Raw genomic sequence first — 21,901 nt, 5'->3', positions numbered from 1 at the left:
TCATGGCTGGGCGGGTAGAAGTGCAAGAAAAAGGGTTTAGATGGAACAGAGGAATACATGCTTCTAGCTGGAGATCTCTGTAGGATGAAGGCAGTCCCAGGATGAGAAAAATCAGGATGGTAGCAGAGAGCTGCTGCCTTTGCTTCTTACATTGCTGTCCAAGCCATGTCCCCCCCCTTTTTAAACCACTTTCATTTGATAATGACCAAGCTTGGCCTAGTTCAATTCTTGCCTCCCTTGACTAGGGGTGCCCATCATATTAAAGCTTTGGGGAATTAAGCATTTAGTCTTTGTTTCTGACATGCATTTTTGAAAAAGATTCTAAGGATTTGGTCTATGGTGTTTCATAGATTTAGCTCATGTAACCTTTTGGATGAGAGCTACCAATATACAGAAAATTTTTTACATCATTCTCCAGCCAGTGGCAGTTTTTATTTCTTCACTGGCCCTATTTTTTACATATACAGTCAGGTCCATAACTATTGGGACATCGACACTATTCTAGCATTTTTGGCTCTATACACCAGCACAATGGATTTGAAATGAAACGAACAAGATGTGCTTTAACTGCAGACTGTCAGCTTTAATTTGAGGGTATTTACATCCAAATCAGGTGAACGGTGTAGGAATTACAACAGTTTGCAAATGTGCCTCCCACTTGTTAAGGGACCAAAAGTAATGGGACAGAATAATAATCTTAAATCAAACTTTCACTTTTTAATACTTGGTTGCAAATCCTTTGCAGTAAATTACAGCCTGAAGTCTGGAACGCATAGACATCACCAGACGCTGGGTTTCATCCCTGGTGATGCTCTGCCAGGCCTCTACTGTAACTGTCTTCAGTTCCTGCTTGTTCTTGGGGCATTTTCCCTTCAGTTTTGTCTTCAGCAAGTGAAATGCATGCTCAATCGGATTCAGGTCAGGTGATTGACTTGGCCATTGCATAACATTCCACTTCTTTCCCTTAAAAAACTCTTTGGTTGCTTTTGCAGTATGCTTTGGGTCATTGTCCATCTGCACTGTGAAGCGGCGTCCAATGAGTTCTGAAGCATTTGGCTGAATATGAGCAGATAATATTGCCTGAAACACTTCAGAATTCATCCTGCTGCTTTTGTCAGCAATCACATCATCAATAAATACAAGAGAACCAGTTCCATTGGCAGCCATACATGCCCACGCCATGACACTACCACCACCATGCTTCACTGATGAGGTGGTATGCTTAGGATCATGAGCAGTTCCTTTCCTTCTCCATACTCTTCTCTTTTCATCACTCTGGTACAAGTTGATCTTGGTCTCATCTGTCCATAGGATGTTGTTCCAGCTCTTTGGATCTCATCTTGAGAGTTGACAGCAACAGATTCCAAATGCAAATAGCACACTTGAAATCAACTCTGGACCTTTTATCTGCTCATTGTAATTGGGATAATGAGGGAATAACACACACTGTCAGGGCAGGAACGCTGGAATGGGCAGGCAGGCCTATGGTACGGTCACGCTGCGACTGACAACAGCCACTACCGACAGACCAGAGTCCCTCAGGGCGCGGAGTCTAAGCCCCGGGCTACCCTTCACCAGGGCCCCTGATGGTGGGGATGGACTTGACGAAGCCTGAGACCAGGTCGCGGCCCCCGAGTGACCCCAGCTGCGATAACGACTGCCGCCAATGGCGTACAGCTGGTGGGAGCTAGATGGGAACGCGAGTAGAGTAGTCAGACAAGCCGGGTCAATAACAACGGAGCAGACAGTACTAGACGGTAGGCAAAGAATACTCAGGTCACGGGCCGGGTTCAGCAACGGGAGGTCAGATAAAGGGTTAACGCAGAGAGTAGTCTTGTCCAAGCCGAGTCGGTTACCAGGAGAGCAATGGGAACAACACAAGAGCTTGCAACAGGGCAACATACAGGACACAAGTGCAGAGCACACTTGCAGACAGCAGGTTTAAATGTGCTCAACCACACCCTTCTGAGGAGGAGCCGCAGAAGCCTGAAGGCATAAAGGTTCCCACCATGCTTTGCAGAAAACCAAGATTGATGCCAGCTCATGGAGATGCACAAGCTCTGAAGAAAGGTAGGACCTTGACACACACCTGGCCATGGAACAGCTGAGAAATCAATTGTCCCATTACTTTGGTCCCTTAAGTGAGAGGCACATATGCAAACTGTTGTAATTCCTACACCGTTCACCTGATTTGGATGTAAATACCCTCAAATTAATGCTGACAGTCTGCAGTTAAAGCACATCTTGTTAGTTTCATTTCAAATCCATTGTGGTGGTGTATAGAGCCAGAAATGTTAGAGTTGTGTCGATGTCCCAATATTTATGGACCTGACTGTACATGAGAAATTGGTCTTCTCATTTTGTGCCAATGTCTTAATTATCTGTGTACATGGGGGCATCATTTGCAACAGTTGTGAAACATCTTTCCATGAACATTCATGATTGTTTAGGCTGATTGTAAATGCTTGTGTGTGGAGTTGACAACCCTGGTGCCAGCCTTAATTTGTTAATATGTAAACTCACCAGCACACCAAATAGATGTATTGTTTGTGAAGACAGCATTGCAAAAGGTAAAAAAAAACACAACATTCCAGGGACTGTATGGTCCATCTCTCAAGGCAACACAGTGATAAAATATATATATATATGTGTGTGTGTGTATGTATGTATGTATGTGTATATATATATATATATATATATATATATATATTGTATTTTGTGTCGGTGTTTTTTTCATTTGTCAGTAAAACTTTTTCTTTTCTTTCTGGTGAACAATAGTAATGAGTCAGATTTGGTTGGAAGCCTGGATGAAATTTTCCACACTGGTACATTTGTTCAGATCCATGAGATGCAGGACATGGAAGACAAGCTGCGAATGATCGTTATGGGTCATAGGAGGTATGTGTTTTGATGCAAGTATTGGTGCTCACTATAATTACAGGATCCGCAGAGAAATTGATCTTACTAGAAAAACCACATATTGAACCATTATAAAATGTTTATATGAAGCATTTATTCTTTTATTTATTTATTTATTTTGTATTATGGTTGATACAAAAGCAGCAATTGCTGGCAGAGTCTGGTGGTCTGAGGCATTCTTTGCATTCATATAGATACTGCCAACAGCAAACCCTAATTTCCCTGTCCTAATGTCCAACTTTTTTTCATGTATACCTGAGTGCAAATCTGTCTCATTTGATTGACCATGATGCCAGATTCAAGGGGTGATGTATACACAGAAAAAGTTATACTTTGCTAAATGAAAAGCAACCTGATTTAAAAATGATTGGTAAATGTTCAACTGTGTAATAATTAAATGCAATAACACCTTATATAGCTAAAAGAATATGAGTAATTTTTCTACTCTGGCATCTAGACATGTATTCTGACTATTCATTCTTCCTGAGCCCTAGCCAAATCCTTATAGGTAAGGCCTATGTATTTCAGTTTTGGATTTGGCATATTTGAAATCTGTCAGAAAGCAAGCAGTCTTTCAGCCTATTAGGGCCTGTGTCAATGGGCTTTTGTACACATCAAGAAGGTTTTGCATCCCCAAACAACAGTATGGAATTGATTTACTAAAACAGGAGAATGCAAAATCTGGTAGAGCTCTGCATAGGAACCAATTGGCTTCAAGGTTTTTTTTTTTTTTTAAAAGCGTAATTGAACAAGCTGAAGTTAGAAGCCGATTGGCTACCATGCACAACTGCACCAGATTTTACACTCTCCAGCCTTGATAAATCAAAGCCCTCTTGGAGAAGGTCAAATGCACCTTTTTACTTCTGAATGAACTCAGGTGCATCTCAAATGGATGTCAAACTGAAGCCATTGACACAATCTGAAAGCCCATCGACATAGTCCCTAATACAATCAGCTATTTTTGAGTTACATGTTGCAAGCAAGACCACATAGCTTTACTGTAAATGTTTATACATAATAATGTCCATGAATCTGCTTCTGTGGAGGCTAATGAAAGAGATTTGATTCAGTTAAAGGAATTTTCACTTTTCATCATTTTACAGACTTTTAACCAGCTGAGACTGGAGACTTAACTATATTTGGAATATAAAAAAAATCTTCAGATTGTACTTTGAAAATATATAAAAATTCAAATGAGAATAGAAAAGCCTTGAATCATGAATTCTAATATGCAGGATCCGCATCAATAAGCAGCTAGATATTGAAGCTGACGATCCAAATCCTGAGGAGAAAGCAGACGGGAAAAAGAGACGAAGAAGTCCAGCAATCAGGAACACCAATGAGGTTGCCAAGAGAGAGCAAGTAGTTGTGGATCCAAACTCCCCGCCAGGAGTCCTTATGGTCGAAGTTGATAATGTGACACATGAAGAATTCCAGATAACTGAAGAAGTGAAAGTAAGAGCATGATCATTTACATTGTGTTTTTTTTTTTTTTTTTACCACTTGCCCTCCTGAGGAATTACCCCCCCCCCCCCCCCCTTCCTGACCAGGCCATTTTTTTTGCGTTACGGTGCTGCATTACTTTAACTGACAGTTGCGCTGTCATGCAACGCTGTATCCAAATTAAATTTAAGTACTTTTTTTCCACAAATTGAGCTTTCTTCCAGTGGTATTTGATCGCCTGTGCGTTTTTTTTGTATTTTTTTCGCTATTTTCGCAGCCGCGAATGGTGTGTGTGCCCCCTATCCGGAAATGCAAAATCACGCATATGCCGCCCTGTAGCAGTATTTCTCCTATAGGGCGGTCAGGAAGCAGTTAATGCACATATTGTGATCCCAAGATGGCTGCTGACATCAAACATTGAGTTTTGTACATTAGCAATTTAGATCTGTAATGTGAAAAACATTCACATTGCGCTATGAAATCTGTTTCATCTCCACAACCATCTGCCACAAACCACAGTGGCCCTCTCTTATTTTGTTTAGCTTTGTAACTGGCACCTTGCTTTGAGGATTCAGTTCTTTTTACTGTCGAATGAGACCGTTTCAGTAGCCAGTAAGGGTATTCTCATTTCACATTGGAATGCAGTTAGGGAAGCATAGCCAAGAAGTCAAGAAAATGTAGGCATACCAGAGAAAATATAAGGTGACAGCCACTTCAAACCCAAGGTTAAGGAATAAATGCACTTTATTCTAAACAAATCTTAATTTTCCTCAGTCCACACAATAGAATGCCTCTTTTCTTTACAAATGGACCTATTTACTACACAGGACAAGCACAATGTTCACCACCTGTAATGCTCTTATCGGCCTAGAGAATCTGGCATAAGGTTCCAGCCATAGAGAATAGTGGCATTTGTTTGGAACATGCAGTAAGGGGAAGATAGGGACTGGGCTAATTGGCCATTATTCAGTATGGCCAGAGCTGTACCCTAGGTGTGCACGTGTTTTTTAAAGCTGGAAAAATGCAGGCATTGGTAAACGCTATACAATCCCGCACAGACCAGACAGTGAATATATGGATTTCTAAATGAGAATTCGTATTTAATAGACTATATTTATGTATATAGAGAGTTGGAGGTTGTGTTTTTTTTGTTTTTTTTTTTTAAGATGAAGTAACCTTTTATTTATATGTAAAAAAAAAATATTTTATGTATCTAATGCCCTTTTGTCTTTCTTAGGCTCTCACTGCTGAAATAGTGAAAACTATCCGTGATATTATTGCTTTGAATCCACTATACAGGTATGACTAAGACAATATGTTGTGCTTAACTGTTACTTTATTAAGACAAAACTTTCAGAGGCAACAGAAAGTTGGGGGAAAATCCCACATTTGCCAGTTATCACTATGAGTATCCCAATTTTATTTCTGATTTTCTTTTTTTTTTTCCCTCACTTTCTGTCCCAGTGTTCACAGGGACAAATGGGGTAGGTGGGATTCAGGCAGCGTGAAAACCTGACAAAGGCAGTACCCATTCAAAGGCAGTAACCATTTATTATCCAAAAATAGAAAGATGTTTTGGCTGGAGTTCCAAATGAAAAAAGAATTAACACTTTATTCTTTTTTTTTTTTTTAAACATTATTTAGTTAATTACTTGCAGCCTGTGTCTGGCTTCTAGCACACTTTCCCAAGGCAAGCACTGACACAAATCGCCTCCCTCTACATTCCATGTGCTAGTGCTAGAAGCTGAAGACAGACGTTACAAAGCAGCCATCTCATTGCTAGCTGCAGTGTTGGAAGGCCAAGGGGGGTGCCCTTTCTAACATTGCAGCGTGCTTCAGGCCACCTAGGAAGAAGGAACAAAGTGCTGTGTGTACTTTGTCATGTCGGGAACTAAAAAAATGTAAAAAAAAAAAATAGTGATCTTTTTTTCTGTAAAGTGTCTACAGACTCTCGATACTGATGATCTTTTTTTGGATTATTGCATACATGGTGCATGTAGATGTTTAATAGAGAGCTATTTAATGTTAAGAAATAAATTTCAGCCTTTTGTGGACAGATAGTTTACAAAAAAATGGCATAAAATGTGGAAAAGAACAGTATATTATTTTTTTGTTTAATAAGTGATTCTTGCGAATTCAATAGATCAAGCTTCTGTCTGACCAGTGGTGGATTTTGATGTTCAGTTTGTTATTTTGCTTTACTCTTGTGAAACTGACTTGACCATTGTGAGAGAATTTCTGAAGTCCGTGTGATCTTACCTTTCAATCACAGTTCAGGTGCATGTTTGGAGCACAATCCTGCTACAGCTAAGCAACATACATGGAGAGCAGCTTAGAGCATTGTATGTGCTGTACTTTTAAAGTAAAGGATGTGTTAATGATATGCATTCTTATAATGAGCTGTTTTCTTCCCTGTTATCTATGAAAGGGAATCTGTAATGCAGATGATGCAAGCTGGACAGAGAGTGGTGGACAATCCTATTTACTTAAGTGACATGGGTGCAGCACTGACTGGGGCCGATTCCCAGGAACTGCAGGATGTATTAGAAGAGACAAATGTAAGTAGAGATGATGAAACGTTGATTGTATGCATGCAGTGATCACTGAAAAATGAAATTAAGTGATGTTGTTTTCGCCCTTGCATGACACTTGTTTGTTTGGGTATTTTTTATCATATAAGTAATCCATAATGTTTTTTTTATTCTACAGATCCCAAAACGCCTGTACAAATCTCTTTCATTGTTAAAGAAAGAATTTGAACTAAGCAAGCTACAACAGCGTCTGGGCCGAGAGGTGATTAAAAAATTAATAAAATAAAAGAAAGTTTTTGGTTTTGTTTCTCCCATACCTTTCCTATCCTAGCACTTAACAGTTTCTAACAATCCTGAGGCTTTGGTAATTTCGTGCTCAGCAAGACAAAATAGTTTTTCCTCAGATATTTATATCTAAAAGTAAAATCTTACTTCAAAGGTCATATGTGGCATAGATTATCCATTCTTCAGCTTTTTTTGGGGAGGGCTTTTGTATTTATGGAGACAGAGACATGAAGAACTCACTTGTATTGGCCTAAATTGCAAATATGAAAATTACAACGTAGGACATACCTTGCATGTACTATAATGTGTCCCTTGTGCTGATTCTTCTTGGTTTAGGAGAAATTTTAGTGCAGTTGTGTGACAAGCTCACTGTTTCTGATGTCTTGTAGGTTGAAGAGAAGATCAAACAAACGCATAGAAAGTATCTCCTACAAGAACAGCTAAAGATTATCAAGAAAGAGCTGGGCTTGGAAAAAGAAGACAAAGATGCTATTGAGGAGAAGTTTAGAGAGCGTTTAAAAATCCTTACAGTTCCTAAACATGTCATGGAGGTCATTGATGAAGAGCTTGGCAAACTGGGACTACTTGACAACCATTCCTCTGAATTCAAGTGAGAAACCGATACTGTCTTCTACTTCAGGGTAGACTAAAGTAAATGACTCTAAAATAAAAATATCACTCCAATTTTGTTACCCCCCTTTTTACAAGAGGTCTGTTGCTTCATAGGATCATGGGTGGGAACCAAATCAGGACACTTAACTGTATTTAGACCCCTATAGTTATACGAAAATAACAAGAAATCAAGTCAAATCTAGTATATCTAAATAATAATTTAAAAAAATTCACCTCCAGAGCTGGGCTAGCTCATGGAGTGCTCTGCATTTACATTTGTACTTTTTTGCTCAAACAGCTATATAATTAATATTTCACTGACATCAAAGATCACTTTTTCACCTGCTATGATTGAGCCAGACTAATAACAATGTTGCATTAACACTGCATTGTAACTCTTACTGTCACTGTCCTATCATTGGCATTTGGCCAGTAAATGGGGCAAGGGAGGAGAAGGGCATGTACTCTACACACTCAAAGTTGTTGGTTTTTCAGAGCGTGTGCCGAGATACACGTGGTGTTGCCCATGAGTCTTTAGCTGTAATTTTTTTCAGTGCACAAAAATATAAAAGCAGAAACCCAATCTATTGTTCTGAGCAATGTCTTATTTTTCTTTCTACGAATTAGAGTGTTATGCTCTTCAGCATAATTTAGTAATGTCTAGAGACTGATTTTTGTTCCTGCTTTACTTATTTTTATAAATATTTTGGCTTAATTTTTCTGCTCTGTAAGCTTTAGCAATTATCTGTGTTTACATTGCTTTGATGACCTTAATCTAATTTTGTTTTCATTCACAAATTCAGTGTAACAAGAAACTACCTTGACTGGCTAACTTCCATTCCTTGGGGAAAGTACAGTCAAGAGAACTTGGATTTGCGGAGAGCAGAGGACGTTTTGGAGGAAGATCACTATGGAATGGAAGATGTCAAAAAGAGAATCCTTGTGAGTATAAGGGATATAGACTGATATTTAACACCCAGCCCTTAGGACATGCAGCCATGATCCCGGTATCAACATTTTCAGCCGGCAATGGGCTTTAAGGGATCCATGTAGCTGTACAACCCTCTCCCCTTTCTGTCGCCTTCCCAGGCTCTGTCAGGCCCATCAGGGTCTCCAGGACTGCTGTACTGTCAAGCTGAATGATGAATGATTCTGGAAGTGAAAAAGATTTTGTCACGTTTTGGTTGTTTGCTAGCTGTTACTAGCTAGGCAGTGGTGTGATTATATGCTTTTGAGGGCAGAGGGGAGAGATCAGGGGTCTTATAGAGTCCTAATCTCCCATTAAAGAGTACCTGTCACTGCCTATGCCATCTTAACCACTTCCCAGTCACCCTATAGCAGTTGTTATGCTACAGGGCAGCCGTTCTGCACAACATCACGTGTATATATACGTGATTTTGCATTTCCGGGTAGGGGTGCACTCGCTGTACTACCTGTGCTGTCATTGGCTCCCATAGGTGTCAATCACCAGGTCCCAGCCAGCAACAACAAACAACACAGATCTCTCTCTTGTCATTAGTACAACGTCAGTGCTTTTTATTAGCACTGATCACTGTCTCAGTGGCAGTTAGCCCCCACCCAGTGTCAGTTAGTGTCAGAATGCTCGCTATAAGTCACTCATCACCGCCATTACTAGAAATAAAAAATTCCAGTATATATACCGCAAATTGTAGACACTAACTTTCCTGCAAACCAATTACTATACACTTACTGGGATTTTTTTTTACCAAAGACTTGTAGCAGAATACATTTTGGCCTAAATGTATGAAGAAATTTTATTTTTTATATTTTTTTTTATTGGAAATGTTTTATAGCAAAAAGTGTAAAATACTTATTTTTTAAATTTCGGTTTTTTTTCATTTATAGCACAAAAAATTAAAAACCTAGTGAAGATCAATTACCACCAAAAGAAAGCTCTCTATTTGTGTGAAAAAAGATATACATTTCATTTGTATACAGTGTTGCATGACCGCACAATTGTCAGTTAAACTCCCTAGCGGTCTGATTATGTCCATATTTCTGTGCTCAAAGCGGTACAATTTTTTGCATGGAAATATGTATTTTTTTTTTATTGTAGGCCTGTAATTTTTAGGAATAACTCACTGAAATCTGTCCGAACAAGAGTCTAGTAAACATCCCGGGTAGGATAAAACTTGAAACACGAAATCATAAATTATAATTTAATAAGTAATATAATAAATGTAATTAAATAATCTCAAACCAAAAACATTGAAATGTGAAATATAGCGCCAAGTTCGCACATCACTGAGCAAAGCCGCAAAATTATTTTCAGTGTCTGATGACGAATTTCCCCACGAATCATTATCACTCAATTCTGCAAGTGGATACAATTTACTATCGCTGTTCTCTAGCTGGTCTAAAACCGCTTTTGACCTAAAGGGACGCTTTTTGGACGCCATGGACGTTTCCAGGCAGAAAGAACAGTAAAAATGCAGGCAGGGCACAGGACAAAGCACTAGGGACAAAATGTATGTGAAATGGTTTGATACAGTAATGTTTTACTATGTGATTTTAGCGAATGTCACTTTTTGTCATTTTTCAAATTTCCCGCCGTTCCGTCCTCCGTACGTCCCGACGCTCGCAGGGGACGGAACCTAGATGACAGATGCCTGCATCCACCGGATTACATTGCCAGGGACATTGTGGGAGCGCAGGACAAGCTAAGTGATCCCGGAGCAGCGCCGCATGGTAAGCCCGAGTGTAGCTCGGGGTTACTGCTTGTGGTACTGAAACTTTACCCCGAGCTACACTCGGGAATACCGCCAGGCAGGTTAAAGTAGTGCAGCTCTAAATGGCAAAAAGTAGCCTGGTCATGAAGGGGGATAAATCTTCCGGAGAGCAAGTGGTTAGGGATGTTGGACACGCTGGTGATACATTTTGGTGGAAGAGGATAAAGAGTGGACATATCACATTTTATTTTTTTAAGAAAATTAATCCTTTGAACTGATCACATTCACACTGTTTTTTTGGATTATTCACTTTTTTTTGCAACAACTTGTGTTCAAGAACATTTGATCGCTTTGATATTCATTTGTTTATTTTATTTAATGGTGTTATTTTATTTGTTAATATTGTTTCACAGCACTACTAATGATTAGGCACTTTGTTATTAATCATACTGTTACTTTTATGTCTGCTTTAAGTCCAGGGCAAGATGGCTAGATGGAGCACAATGATTAATTTTAACAAGAAGCTACAATGTGATCACCGTCCTATGTTTTTATATTTTTACAGGAGTTTATAGCTGTAAGTCAGTTACGTGGAAGTACCCAGGGGAAGATTCTTTGCTTTTACGGGCCACCTGGAGTGGGTAAAACTAGCATTGCCCGTTCCATTGCACGTGCCTTGAACAGGGAATACTTCCGCTTTAGTGTTGGAGGAATGACTGACGTAGCTGAGATTAAGGGTCATAGGTAAGAGATACTTGTATGTCTCAAGGAATTTAAGTGAATAAGACTGTATCCTATGAAAAGTATTTATGTACTACAATGTAAAAGAACTCTTTTAGGCAGCTAGTGTTTTTTTTCTATTCCTGCAAAAGAACATGATATATTTCATACATTGCATAATGTACTACAAACTGCTTCTCCTAATACTGCACTCCAGGTAGATATAAAATAAACACAAAATCATCCAATTATATAATTATTAAAAAATCATGACATCCATTTTTAAATCCAGTTCGTGTGAGTACCTGAATTTGTGTTAGCTTCTTGTACTCCGTACAGTAGAAATAGAACAAGGAGCAGCAGTGTGTGCTGGATGCAACTTGAGCTGACATGATGAATATTACTAGAAGAAGAGGGCAAAGAAGTGAGCTCATCTATGTGCTGCTTCACATTTATATTCCAGTCCTAGGAAGTGACCTTGCTAAGTTATTTGACTGCAGTTGACAAAAGTCAGGTGACCATTGTGGTTTTGCTGTCTAGCAAGCCTGTGTTAAAGCTCAAGTCTGGATGGACAGAAATACAAACCCTTTTATCATGGCCTGCCTGGCTGATATTAGTAGACTCTCTATGATCTGTATTCATGTGACATGCTGATTCTGATAGCCAAACTAGGTGTTAGGTTACTTAATGCTTTAATGCTCAAGAGCTGCAATTTATTTATGCCAATTAAGATGTAATGTTTTTTTATATATATATATATATATATATATATATATATTCTCTCATAATTTGGTATTAAAATATTATTAGGGCACAAAGCATTATGCTAAATACATTAGCCCATTCTATCCAGTCATCTTACACTAATCTGACTCTCAGAAGCTGAAATCTGATTGGTTGGCAGCTCTGGTTCCTCACTTGGCACATTTTTTTTACCTATTTGCACTACTTTAACAAGTCCAAATGTTGTTACAAAATGTATCGGCCAGCTGGGTAGGTTTTAGAAATGTGTTTAGCCTATTGGAGGCTGGTCTGTGCATGATTTTTGGGACTTTTGAACTTCAGTCAGAAAATTAAGTCCTGCTAGATCACTTCTTGCTGGCTCTTTTGCAGGTATAGATATGTAGAACATTAAAAATAAGTGCCTATACTGTTTAAAAAACAGTAATACACTATCTAACCCTGCTTTACATATGCTCAGTAGCTCTCTGTTTTTTGGCACTGTGCCTAAAATCAGAGCCACTAGAGGCCTGTCTGCTGACAACCTAATGATTTACTGCTGCTCATGGACTCTGGGCTTCAGTAAAATGGCAGCCTCTGGCAAGAAGAAACAGGAACAATGCTGGAGGCAATTTACAGCACACACTAATTTTGTTTGCATAATTATTAATGTAGAATGTATGTTCCTTGCTAAAGAACATTGTTTTTTATTAAGCTGTTATGCGTAACATTCTGCTTTACAGTGTTACTAAACTCATGACTTTGCATTCTGGTATCCCGCAGTACACAGAACATGGAAATGCAATTATTTTAGTAAATATAAACTGCTAAATACCTTTTCTCAACAGCAGTTAGAGCAGTCTTGTGACTTCTATCAGTGCCAAGCTGAGCACTGGTGAAAGAGTTTTCATTTTGCTCTGACTGGCCAGTGAGGCTGCATGACTTCCGACCCGCTGTGTTGGCAGTGCTAATTGGCCCTGTGCTGATCACATGCACTCTCCCAAAGAAAAAATAAGCCATAAACACTAAACTGAGCATGTGCAGAGTGACTCCAAGAGCTCTGTAATATCAGCAGATGGATTGGGGACCGTAGAAGGGGGGCAGGATCAGAGAAGACAGGATCAAACAGCCTTTTTTACACAATGTGGAGGATTAACCCCTTAGGTTCCACAGCGAGTATAACAGACATGCTTTACTGCATGTACAGACTGTATGCTTATTATAACTTAAAGTGTTACTAAACCCACAACAGTAAAATCAAAGAACCTGTAACTGGGGAAACTTGCCATTTTTTGTACAACGTCTTATAAGCTAAATAAATTACATACTTTTATGCACTCTCACAGGAGAACTTATGTTGGGGCCATGCCAGGGAAAATCATACAGTGCCTAAAAAAGACAAAGACTGAAAATCCCCTTATTCTTATTGATGAGGTAAGCTTCAGAAAATGAATGTAATTAAAAACACAAGCATACATTCCTGATCAGTTATAGTTCAAGTAATCATTTCTGCCATATGCCTGATTAGTAATGGTGGTGTAAACTTTGTTGGTACGCATTTGTGAATCTCCAAATCAAATGATTTTTTTATATACTGGACTTTTCTCTTGCTGTTTGTGAAAGAGACATTAAACATGTAATACAGTCACCAGGAGAAATCGGTATTTAGGTGGACAGACATGAAGTCTCTTTTGCCAAAACCTTGTTCCCATGCAGTGTACAGCTCGGATCTATTTTCGGCTTGCTAAGAAAAGGGCTAGATGCTGGAGACAATATAACTCCAGCGTGCATGTCCAGGGGTTCCATCATCCATATCTACCCAATGCTAGAAAAGGATCGACGCGGGACTCAGAAGAATCAGCAGTGGAGATGGCAGCAGTGACCGTATATTGGACCCATCATCAAAGGTGGACAGCACAGAAGGAGGGGTAGTTGTGTGCCACAATCTGCAGGTATGCTGTACATGTAGATTATGGAAAAAAGCTAGCTCCCACAAATACGTTTATTTATACCTGTTTTAAGGAACACAGTACACCTCTGAGGTTATTGGCCACATTTCCTAAATGTTGGACACATAATAAAATAGTTTCTCCTCTTTCCATCTTCTCATGTGCTACATCATTGATCTGACAATCTAATATGTGACCGAGTACTCCAGAAAGTTATCCAACTAATGCCTGTCTTCCCCTGTTAAATACTATCTTGATCTCGCTTCCTTTTACTTGTCCCCCCACCCTTCTTCCTTCACCTGCTGCATAGACAGAGTCAAAGGCAACCAACAACTTCTGTACTGCCTCTTTTTAGAAATCCTGAAAATTCTCAGAACAAAGGGTACCACCACAGCAGAATCTGTTGCCTGAAACCTTGAAAAAAATGTTTTCAAAAGCTTGAAAGGCAGCTTGCTCAGTAAAGCTTCTGTTCTAGTGTTTTTATGGAATGGGCTAATACAGGGGTGTCAAACTGGCGGCTCTCCAGCTGTTGCAAAACTACAAGTCCCATCATGGCTCTGCCTTTGGGAGTCATGCTTGTAACCGTCAGTCTTGCAATGCCTCATGGGACTTGTAGTTTGGCAACAGCTGGAGAGCTGCCAGTTTAACACCTGTGGGCTAATATCTTAAAATTGAATTGACCTTCAGTGCAGCAGCTCAGACTGGGCAGATGGTGAGAGCAAACCCCCCCCCCCCCGCTCCATCCTGCTGTCTAACCACCTTCTGCCCGCCCTATAGTACAATGACGGGCGCAAGGTGGTTATCTCGTTCTGATAGGACATCATATGACGTCCTTCCATTCTCACCGTGCATACACGGTTCAGGGAGCGCGCAGCGCGGTGATCGCCGGTGCGCTCTGTCCCTCGGACACCGCGGATCACGGAAAGAGCCAAAGATGTCGGCTCGGTCATGTGATCAGCTGTGTCCAATCACAGCTGATCACATGTAAACACGGAAATGCCGGTTATCGGCATTTCTCTCCTCTCAAGCTGTCACGCTGACAGCTCGAGAGGAGAGGAGAGCCGGTAATCGGCTTTCCGCGGAGGGGACATGTGCACTGATCATCAGGGCACTGATGATCAGTGTGCCCTGATGATCAGTGTGGCCCCAGAAGTGTCACCTGTCAGTGTCCATCAGTGCCAGCAGTCAGTGCCACGTGCCAGTGCCCATAAGTGCCACATATCAGTGCATACCAGTGCACATCAATGCCACATATCAGTGCCCATCTGAGCTGCCTTTCAATGTCACCCATCAGTGCCAGTCAGTGCCGCCTATCAGTGCCATATATCAGTGCTGCCTTTCAGTGCCCATCAGTGATGCCTGTCAATGCACATCAGTGCAACCTACCAGTGCCTCCTCATCAGTGCCTATCAGTGTCCATCAGTGCAGCCTATCAGTGCCCATCACTGCAGCCTCATTAGTGCACATCAGTGAAGGAGAAAAATCACTTATTTACAAAATTGTATAACAAAAACTAAAAAAAAACCCTTTTTTTTTTTTCAAAATTTTCAGTGGTTTTTGGTTTGTTTAAGAAAAAATAGAAATCCCAGAGGTGATTAAATACCACCAAAAGAAAGCTCTGTCTGTCTCAAAAAAATGATAAAAATTTCATATGGGTACAGTGTTGTATGACCGTGCAATTGTCATTCAAAGTGTGACAGCACTGAAAGCTGGAAATTGGCCTGGGCAGGAAGGGGGTATAAGTGCCCTGTAGGCTAGTGGTTAAAATGAAGGAGCACCTTTTCTGTTAAAACATTGAAGAAGGAGCAATATACTGCTGAGGTTAATCCTCTGTTTTGCTGCCTACCCCCGCCAGCATGTTCACTGTCAGTACACGTGCATGCAGCAGAACCTGCCTGGATCCTAGTGCTGACCCTTCCTCTGCCAGTCTGAGTGCTGCGGTACACAGAGCATTACACGAGGCTTAAATCGAGCCTCTTATGCAAGTTTCAGGTAAAATACATGTTTAAATAGGTGCATGTTTTGTTTTTTATATCTATTTGGATTTGTTATAAAGCCTCCAAATTGTTCAGAACAAATTTAAAGTTCACTATAATAGAACTCCTGGAAAATCTTAAGTGTGTAGCGGCCAAAAGCCATGACAGAACTCCAAATGTATATAGCTGTGGTCGGATTCATTGTTGTCGCCTTTATTTTGAGAATAGGTATGCTTTCTAGTCAGTTCCTTCATGGTAGAAAGGGTTTGTAGGTTGTCTGTACACAAAGGTCTTTTTCCTGAAGGCAGTCTTGTTTATCTCAGGTTTGTTTTCTTGGAGAAGACCAAGAAAGCATGATATTTGGCTGGTTATATATGTAACATTGTAGAGAGTGCTTTCTGTGAACCGCTCTTTGATTCCTGTGAACACTGTTTTTCTTTTCTTTCTTTTTTTATTTGATTAAGGGGAGAGAATTTGGTGAGACTTTAATCTCTTTTTTTTCCCCTGTGAAAGTCTTACTTTACCACTTGGCATAAAATGTTCTGATTTATTTCTTCTGCAGGTGGATAAACTTGGTCGTGGGTACCAAGGTGATCCATCCTCTGCTCTCCTTGAGCTTTTGGATCCAGAACAGAATGCTAATTTTCTGGATCATTACTTGGATGTTCCCGTTGACTTGTCTAAGGTAACTTGGCTACAGTTTGTTTTAGATATATAGTTTACATTTGTTCTGTGCTAGGTAAAATTAAGATTCTGAGAATATTTACAAAATGTAATTTCCCATTTAATTGCCAAAAGTTAACTTATTTCAGCTGCAATCTGTTTTATATCTCTTCGCTATATTTAGAGTGTTGATGACCTTTTGTCATACTTGAATTGGAAGCAGTAAGTTATGTTCTCATAATAATGAGTTCTTTGTGAATATCTCCCAGGTCCTTTTCATCTGCACAGCCAATGTTACAGAAACTATTCCAGAGCCTCTGAGAGACCGTATGGAGATGATCAATATATCTGGATATGTAGCCCAGGAGAAGTTGGCCATAGCAGAGGTAAGGTATTCCCTGTGTTTATAGTTTATGTACTGTGTGTGCAAGTGAAGGAATGGACGGCGCTCAACCAATTACAGTCCAATGTTGAGAAATGGCCTCAGCCGCCGTTCTGGCCACGTCCTCTGACGCGTTTCATCCCAGCCACCTGAGCTTGGTCACAGAGACTACCTCTATGACCAACCCCTCAGTGGGCGGGGAGAAATGCAGCAGTGGGCGTGGCCAGACCAGCGGCTGAGGCCATTCCTGAACATTGGACTCCTGGGGTCGGTTGAGCACCGTCCATCCCTTCATTTGTATTGGCTGACACTGAAATTGCTCGGACTCATGCTTTCCTCTTCTCACTTGCCGGTGGGGTGATCCTTTTCCTTCCATCCATGGCTTGGAGCGGCACCATAAGGTATACTTCTCACCAGTGTGTGTGTGCGGCTTTGTACACACAACAGATTCACAGTTTCAATTCAAGAGTGCTACAGCAAGTCCATGGTATTAACAAAAAAAAAAAAAAACTAGCTATACTCAGATCAACTCATTTCCTGACTAACACTGTGTCTCCTAATGGGTTCTTTCAAACAGACAGCACACCTACCTTTTTTGTGTTCCCCCTGCACTAAAACTTTTTACCAAGCAGCAGGTTCCCACAGCAGAAAGAGAACACTAAGCATTAGTCGGCTCACATATACAAAGATTTCTTCGCAGCTCAGACAAAGTGTTTTGGCTGCAGGTAGGAAGTGAAAATATGAATGGAGGCTTTGTTTAACCGAAAGCTTTACAAAGCTTCCTCTGAGCTGCAAGACTCAAAACCATTTATTAAGATCTGAGAAAACAAAAAGTTTGTTTTCTCTAGCTCACTAAAGAAGACTGTTCCCAGACAAACATCAGAGGCATGTCTGTCTGTCTGTCTATCGTACCTTGAAAAAGTATTCATACCCCTTGACATTTTCCACATTTTGTCATGTTATAACCAAAAATGTAAATGTATTTTATTGGGGTTTTATGTGATAGACCAACACAAAGTGGCACATAATTGTGCAGTAGATGGAAAATGATAAATTGTTTTTAAAATTTTTTATAAATAAAGATCTGAAAAGTGTGGCATGCATTTGTATTCAGTCCCCCTGAGTCAATGCTTTGTACAACCACCTTTCCTTGCAATTACATCTGCAAGTCTTTTTGGGTGTGTCTCTACCAGCTTTGTACATCCAGAGTGAAAATTCTGCCCATCCTTCTTTGTAAAATAACTTAAGCTCTTTCAGATTGGATGGAGAGTGTCTGTGAACAGCAATTTTCTAGTCTTGATACAGATTCTCAATTGGATTTAGGTCTGGATTTTGACTGGACCATTCTAACACATGAATATGCTTTGATCTGAACCATTCTATTGTAACTTTGGCTGTATTTTTAGGGTTGTTGTCCTGCTGGAAGGTGAACCTCCGCCCCAGTCTCAAGTCTTTTGCAGATTCTAACAGGCTTTCTTCTTAGATTGCCCTGTATTTGGCTCCATCCATCTTCCCATCAACTCTGACCAGCTTCCCTGTCCCTGCTGAAGAAAAGCACGCCCACAACATGATGCTGCCACCACCATGTTTCACGGTGGGGATGGTGTGTTCAGGGTGATGTGCAGTGTTAGTTTTCCGGCACACATAGCGTTTTGCTTTTAGGCCAAAAAGTTAAATTTGGTCTCATCTGACCAGAGCTCCTTCTTCCACATGTTTGCTGTGTCCCCCACATGGCTTCTCACAAACTACAAACGGGACTTCTTATGGCTTTCTTTCAACAACGGCTTTCTTCTTGCCACTCTTCCATAAATGCCAGATTTGTGGAGTGCACGACTAACCGTTGTCCTGTGAACAGATTCTCCCACCTCAGCTGTGGATCTCTTCAGCTCCTCCAGAGTTACCATGGACCTCTTGGCTGCTTCTCTGATTTAATGCTCTCCTTGCCTGGCCTGTCAGTTTAGGTGGATGGCCATGTCTTGGTAGTTTGCAGTTGTCATACTCTTTCCATTTTCGGATAATGGATTGAACAGTGCTCCATGAGATGTTCAGAGCTTGGTATTCTTTTTATTATAACCTAACCCTGCTTCTCCATAACTCCACTGTTTCTGACCTGTCTGGTGTGTTCCTTGGCCTTCATGATGCTGTTTGTTCACTAATGTTCTCTAACAAACCTCTGAGGGCTTCACAGAACAGCTGTATTTATACTGAGATTAAATCGCACACAGGTGGACTCTGTTTACTAATTAGGTGACTTCTGAAGGCAATTGGCTCCACTAGATTTTAGCTAGGGGTATCCAAGTAAAGGGGGCTGAATACAAATGCACGCCATACTTTTCAGATATTTGTAAAAAAAAAATTGAAAACCATTTATCCTTTTCCTTCCACTTCACAATTATGTGCCACATTGTGTTGGTTTATCACATAAAATCCCAATAAAATACATTTATGTTTATGGTTATAACATGACAAAATGTGGAAAATGTCAAGGGGTATGAATACTTTTTCAAGGAACTGTATCTGTCTGTCTATCTTTGTTACTCCATAATTCCTGGGTATATTAACAAGTCACATTATGACCAAATGTTTTATTTTCAGAGGTATCTCGTGCCACAGGCACTAACTTTGTGTGGGCTGGATGAAGGGAAAGCTCAGATCACATCTGACGCACTCACTGTTTTAATCAGGCAGTATTGCAGGGAGAGTGGAGTACGGAATTTACAGAAACAAGTAGAAAAGGTGGGTGACATTTAAACTTGGGAATTTTTTTAGTATGATAAACTACTGTATGTTTGAGTAGAGCTAGCTTGAAAGAGGAGCAGTGGAGATGAGTGATCTTGTAATTGGCTTTTCTTTATTTACTTAGGTCCTTCGAAAGGCTGCCTACAGGATTGTGAATGGGGAGGCTCAGTCTGTGGATGTAACAGAGTCCAACCTTCAGGATTTTGTTGGAAAGCCCATCTTCACTGTGGACAGGATGTATGAGGTCACCCCACCTGGGGTTGTGATGGGCCTAGCTTGGACTGCTATGGGTGAGAAATAAAAGGCCATTGCAGTACTACTTGTATTGTTAATGGTTCCATACAGGTTTGTAACATCGGGTGATGAAACTGCGAAAACATATGATTTTCATAAGCAATTACTTTTTACCTGCTCAAACCTTTTTGCCTCTGTACGGCACTATCCTTGGGGATTGAGATAATGTACATGGATGCTGGGGTACTCTGTATTAGTGCCAACCAAAAGTCCTTGAGACCCAGCAAATGGAACATAGTTGGCTCACTGTGCCCTCTGTCCTGCACTTATAAACCTCTATGGTTTCCACAGTTCATTTGTGTTATTTATGACACAAGAATCTGAAATTAATGGAAGTTTATTTTATGCTAATGACAGCCAAATTGATAACCACTATTTAGTGAACCTGTCTGGTAATATGTAGTTTACCAAGAAGGAGGAAACAAGGTAGCTGGTTTAAACAATTTAAAAAACATCTAAAGGTTAACTACATCTTTTACACCATATTTAGGGTGTACCATGGTGCCAAGCGGACGTCCTACCCCTTTGCAATTCCATTGTCACTTATTCCTGCTCTCCAGCTGCAAGCCCGCAGCTCGGTACAAGCAGGGAGCTGAAGAAAGAGAGTCAGCAGGAGCCTGGCATTGCACTTACGATCCACGGATGCTTTGAAATGCTTCACAAACTCCTGTGCGAAAAAGAATTATTTTTCCAACCAAAAAAAAGTGAATTTATTTATTTTTTAAAAAGGTACACTTTGACCTTTTAAAAAATTTATTTTTAATCTTTATTTTAAGTTATGCTACATGAATGGTATCATGTAAAAATAAAGTTGGTGTTAAATCAGTTTCATCAAACTGGATTATCTGTGTTTCAGTCACAGCAGTCACAGCTCTTGATCAGTTACAGAAAAAAATGTGTATTTGGGGAGAAAAAGAAAATGTTTGAATCATAAAGGTCTCATTACAGATATTAAAGCTTTCCTGCTGCATGCTCTGCAACTGCCATCTATTTGCATGCAACCTAAGACCCGGTACTATTTTATTTTATTTATTTTTTTTTGCATCTAGAAATCCAAAATACAAAGCCTTTTTTTCCTGAAAAAAAAATGCTTGGTCTGAATTTGCCCAATGTTGGTAAATTCTCTGTAATAAACTAAAGCCATATATTTCAACAGTTATGTCTGTCAATCAGGTGTGGGCTTGGCTTATACAATTTTTAAGATCGCATTTGTTAATTTCAGGTGGATCTACCCTGTTTATTGAGACCTCTCTTCGACGTCCATTGGACAAAGAAAATAAAGATGGTTCCCTTGAAGTAACAGGACAGCTTGGGGATGTTATGAAGGAAAGTGCCAAGATTGCATATACATTTGCCCGTGCCTTCCTGATGAGGAAACAACCAGATAATAACTTTTTGGTTACCTCACATATTCACTTGCATGTTCCAGAGGTAAGATTCACTTTTGAAAGTGCCAGTATTGGCTATTAAATGATCATTATTAACCACTTGCCCTCCTGAGGATTTACCCCCCTTCCTGATCAGGCCATTTTTTTTGCGTTACAGCGCTGCGTTACTTTAACTGACAATTGTGCGGTCATGCAGCGCTGCACCCAAATGAAATTGAGGCCCTTTTCTCTATCGCACGAATTGAGCTTTCTTTCGGTGGTATTTGATCGCCTGTGCGCTTTTTTTTTGCACTATTTTGAGAAAAAACAATATTTTTGACTTTTTACTATTGAACATGTCCAGTGAAATGTAAAACAAATTTCATAATAAATTTAGGCCAAAATGTATTCTGCTACATGTCTTTGCTAAAAAAAAAAAAAAAAAATCCCAATATGTGTAAATTTATTGGCTTACGTGAATGTTCTAGTATTTACAAATGGCAGTATATATACTGGGATTTTTTGTTCTTTTTACTAGTAATGGCGGTGACCAGCGACTTATAGCGGGACTGCAGTGGACTTTCTGACACTAGGGAGAACAGACTTGGTGT

The 21,901-nt window shown here is 40.0% G+C and overlaps 1 protein-coding gene across 1 annotated transcript in view; it reads left to right on the top strand.

Annotated features, from left to right (window-relative positions):
- The window catches only part of LONP1 (lon peptidase 1, mitochondrial), a 32,146-nt gene that overhangs the window by 8,185 nt on the left and 2,060 nt on the right, over window positions 1-21,901 (top strand). Inside the window, exons 3-16 of the mRNA XM_089675692.1 lie at window positions 2,779-2,898; window positions 4,155-4,374; window positions 5,600-5,661; window positions 6,791-6,920; window positions 7,072-7,155; window positions 7,568-7,788; window positions 8,594-8,732; window positions 11,046-11,224; window positions 13,267-13,354; window positions 16,408-16,530; window positions 16,778-16,894; window positions 19,486-19,626; window positions 19,754-19,919; window positions 21,146-21,354. Of these exons, the coding sequence (XP_089531818.1) occupies window positions 2,779-2,898; window positions 4,155-4,374; window positions 5,600-5,661; window positions 6,791-6,920; window positions 7,072-7,155; window positions 7,568-7,788; window positions 8,594-8,732; window positions 11,046-11,224; window positions 13,267-13,354; window positions 16,408-16,530; window positions 16,778-16,894; window positions 19,486-19,626; window positions 19,754-19,919; window positions 21,146-21,354 (1,999 nt within the window). The remainder of the gene's footprint in view (window positions 1-2,778; window positions 2,899-4,154; window positions 4,375-5,599; window positions 5,662-6,790; window positions 6,921-7,071; window positions 7,156-7,567; window positions 7,789-8,593; window positions 8,733-11,045; window positions 11,225-13,266; window positions 13,355-16,407; window positions 16,531-16,777; window positions 16,895-19,485; window positions 19,627-19,753; window positions 19,920-21,145; window positions 21,355-21,901) is intronic.

This window comes from Staurois parvus, unplaced genomic scaffold, assembly GCF_062004578.1.
Source record: "Staurois parvus isolate SC_StPar_1 unplaced genomic scaffold, SC_StPar_1.0 ptg000013l, whole genome shotgun sequence".
Lineage (NCBI taxonomy): Eukaryota > Metazoa > Chordata > Amphibia > Anura > Ranidae > Staurois > Staurois parvus.
The sequence above is the reverse complement of the archived record's forward strand: the minus strand, read 5'-3'. Positions and strand labels throughout refer to the sequence as shown.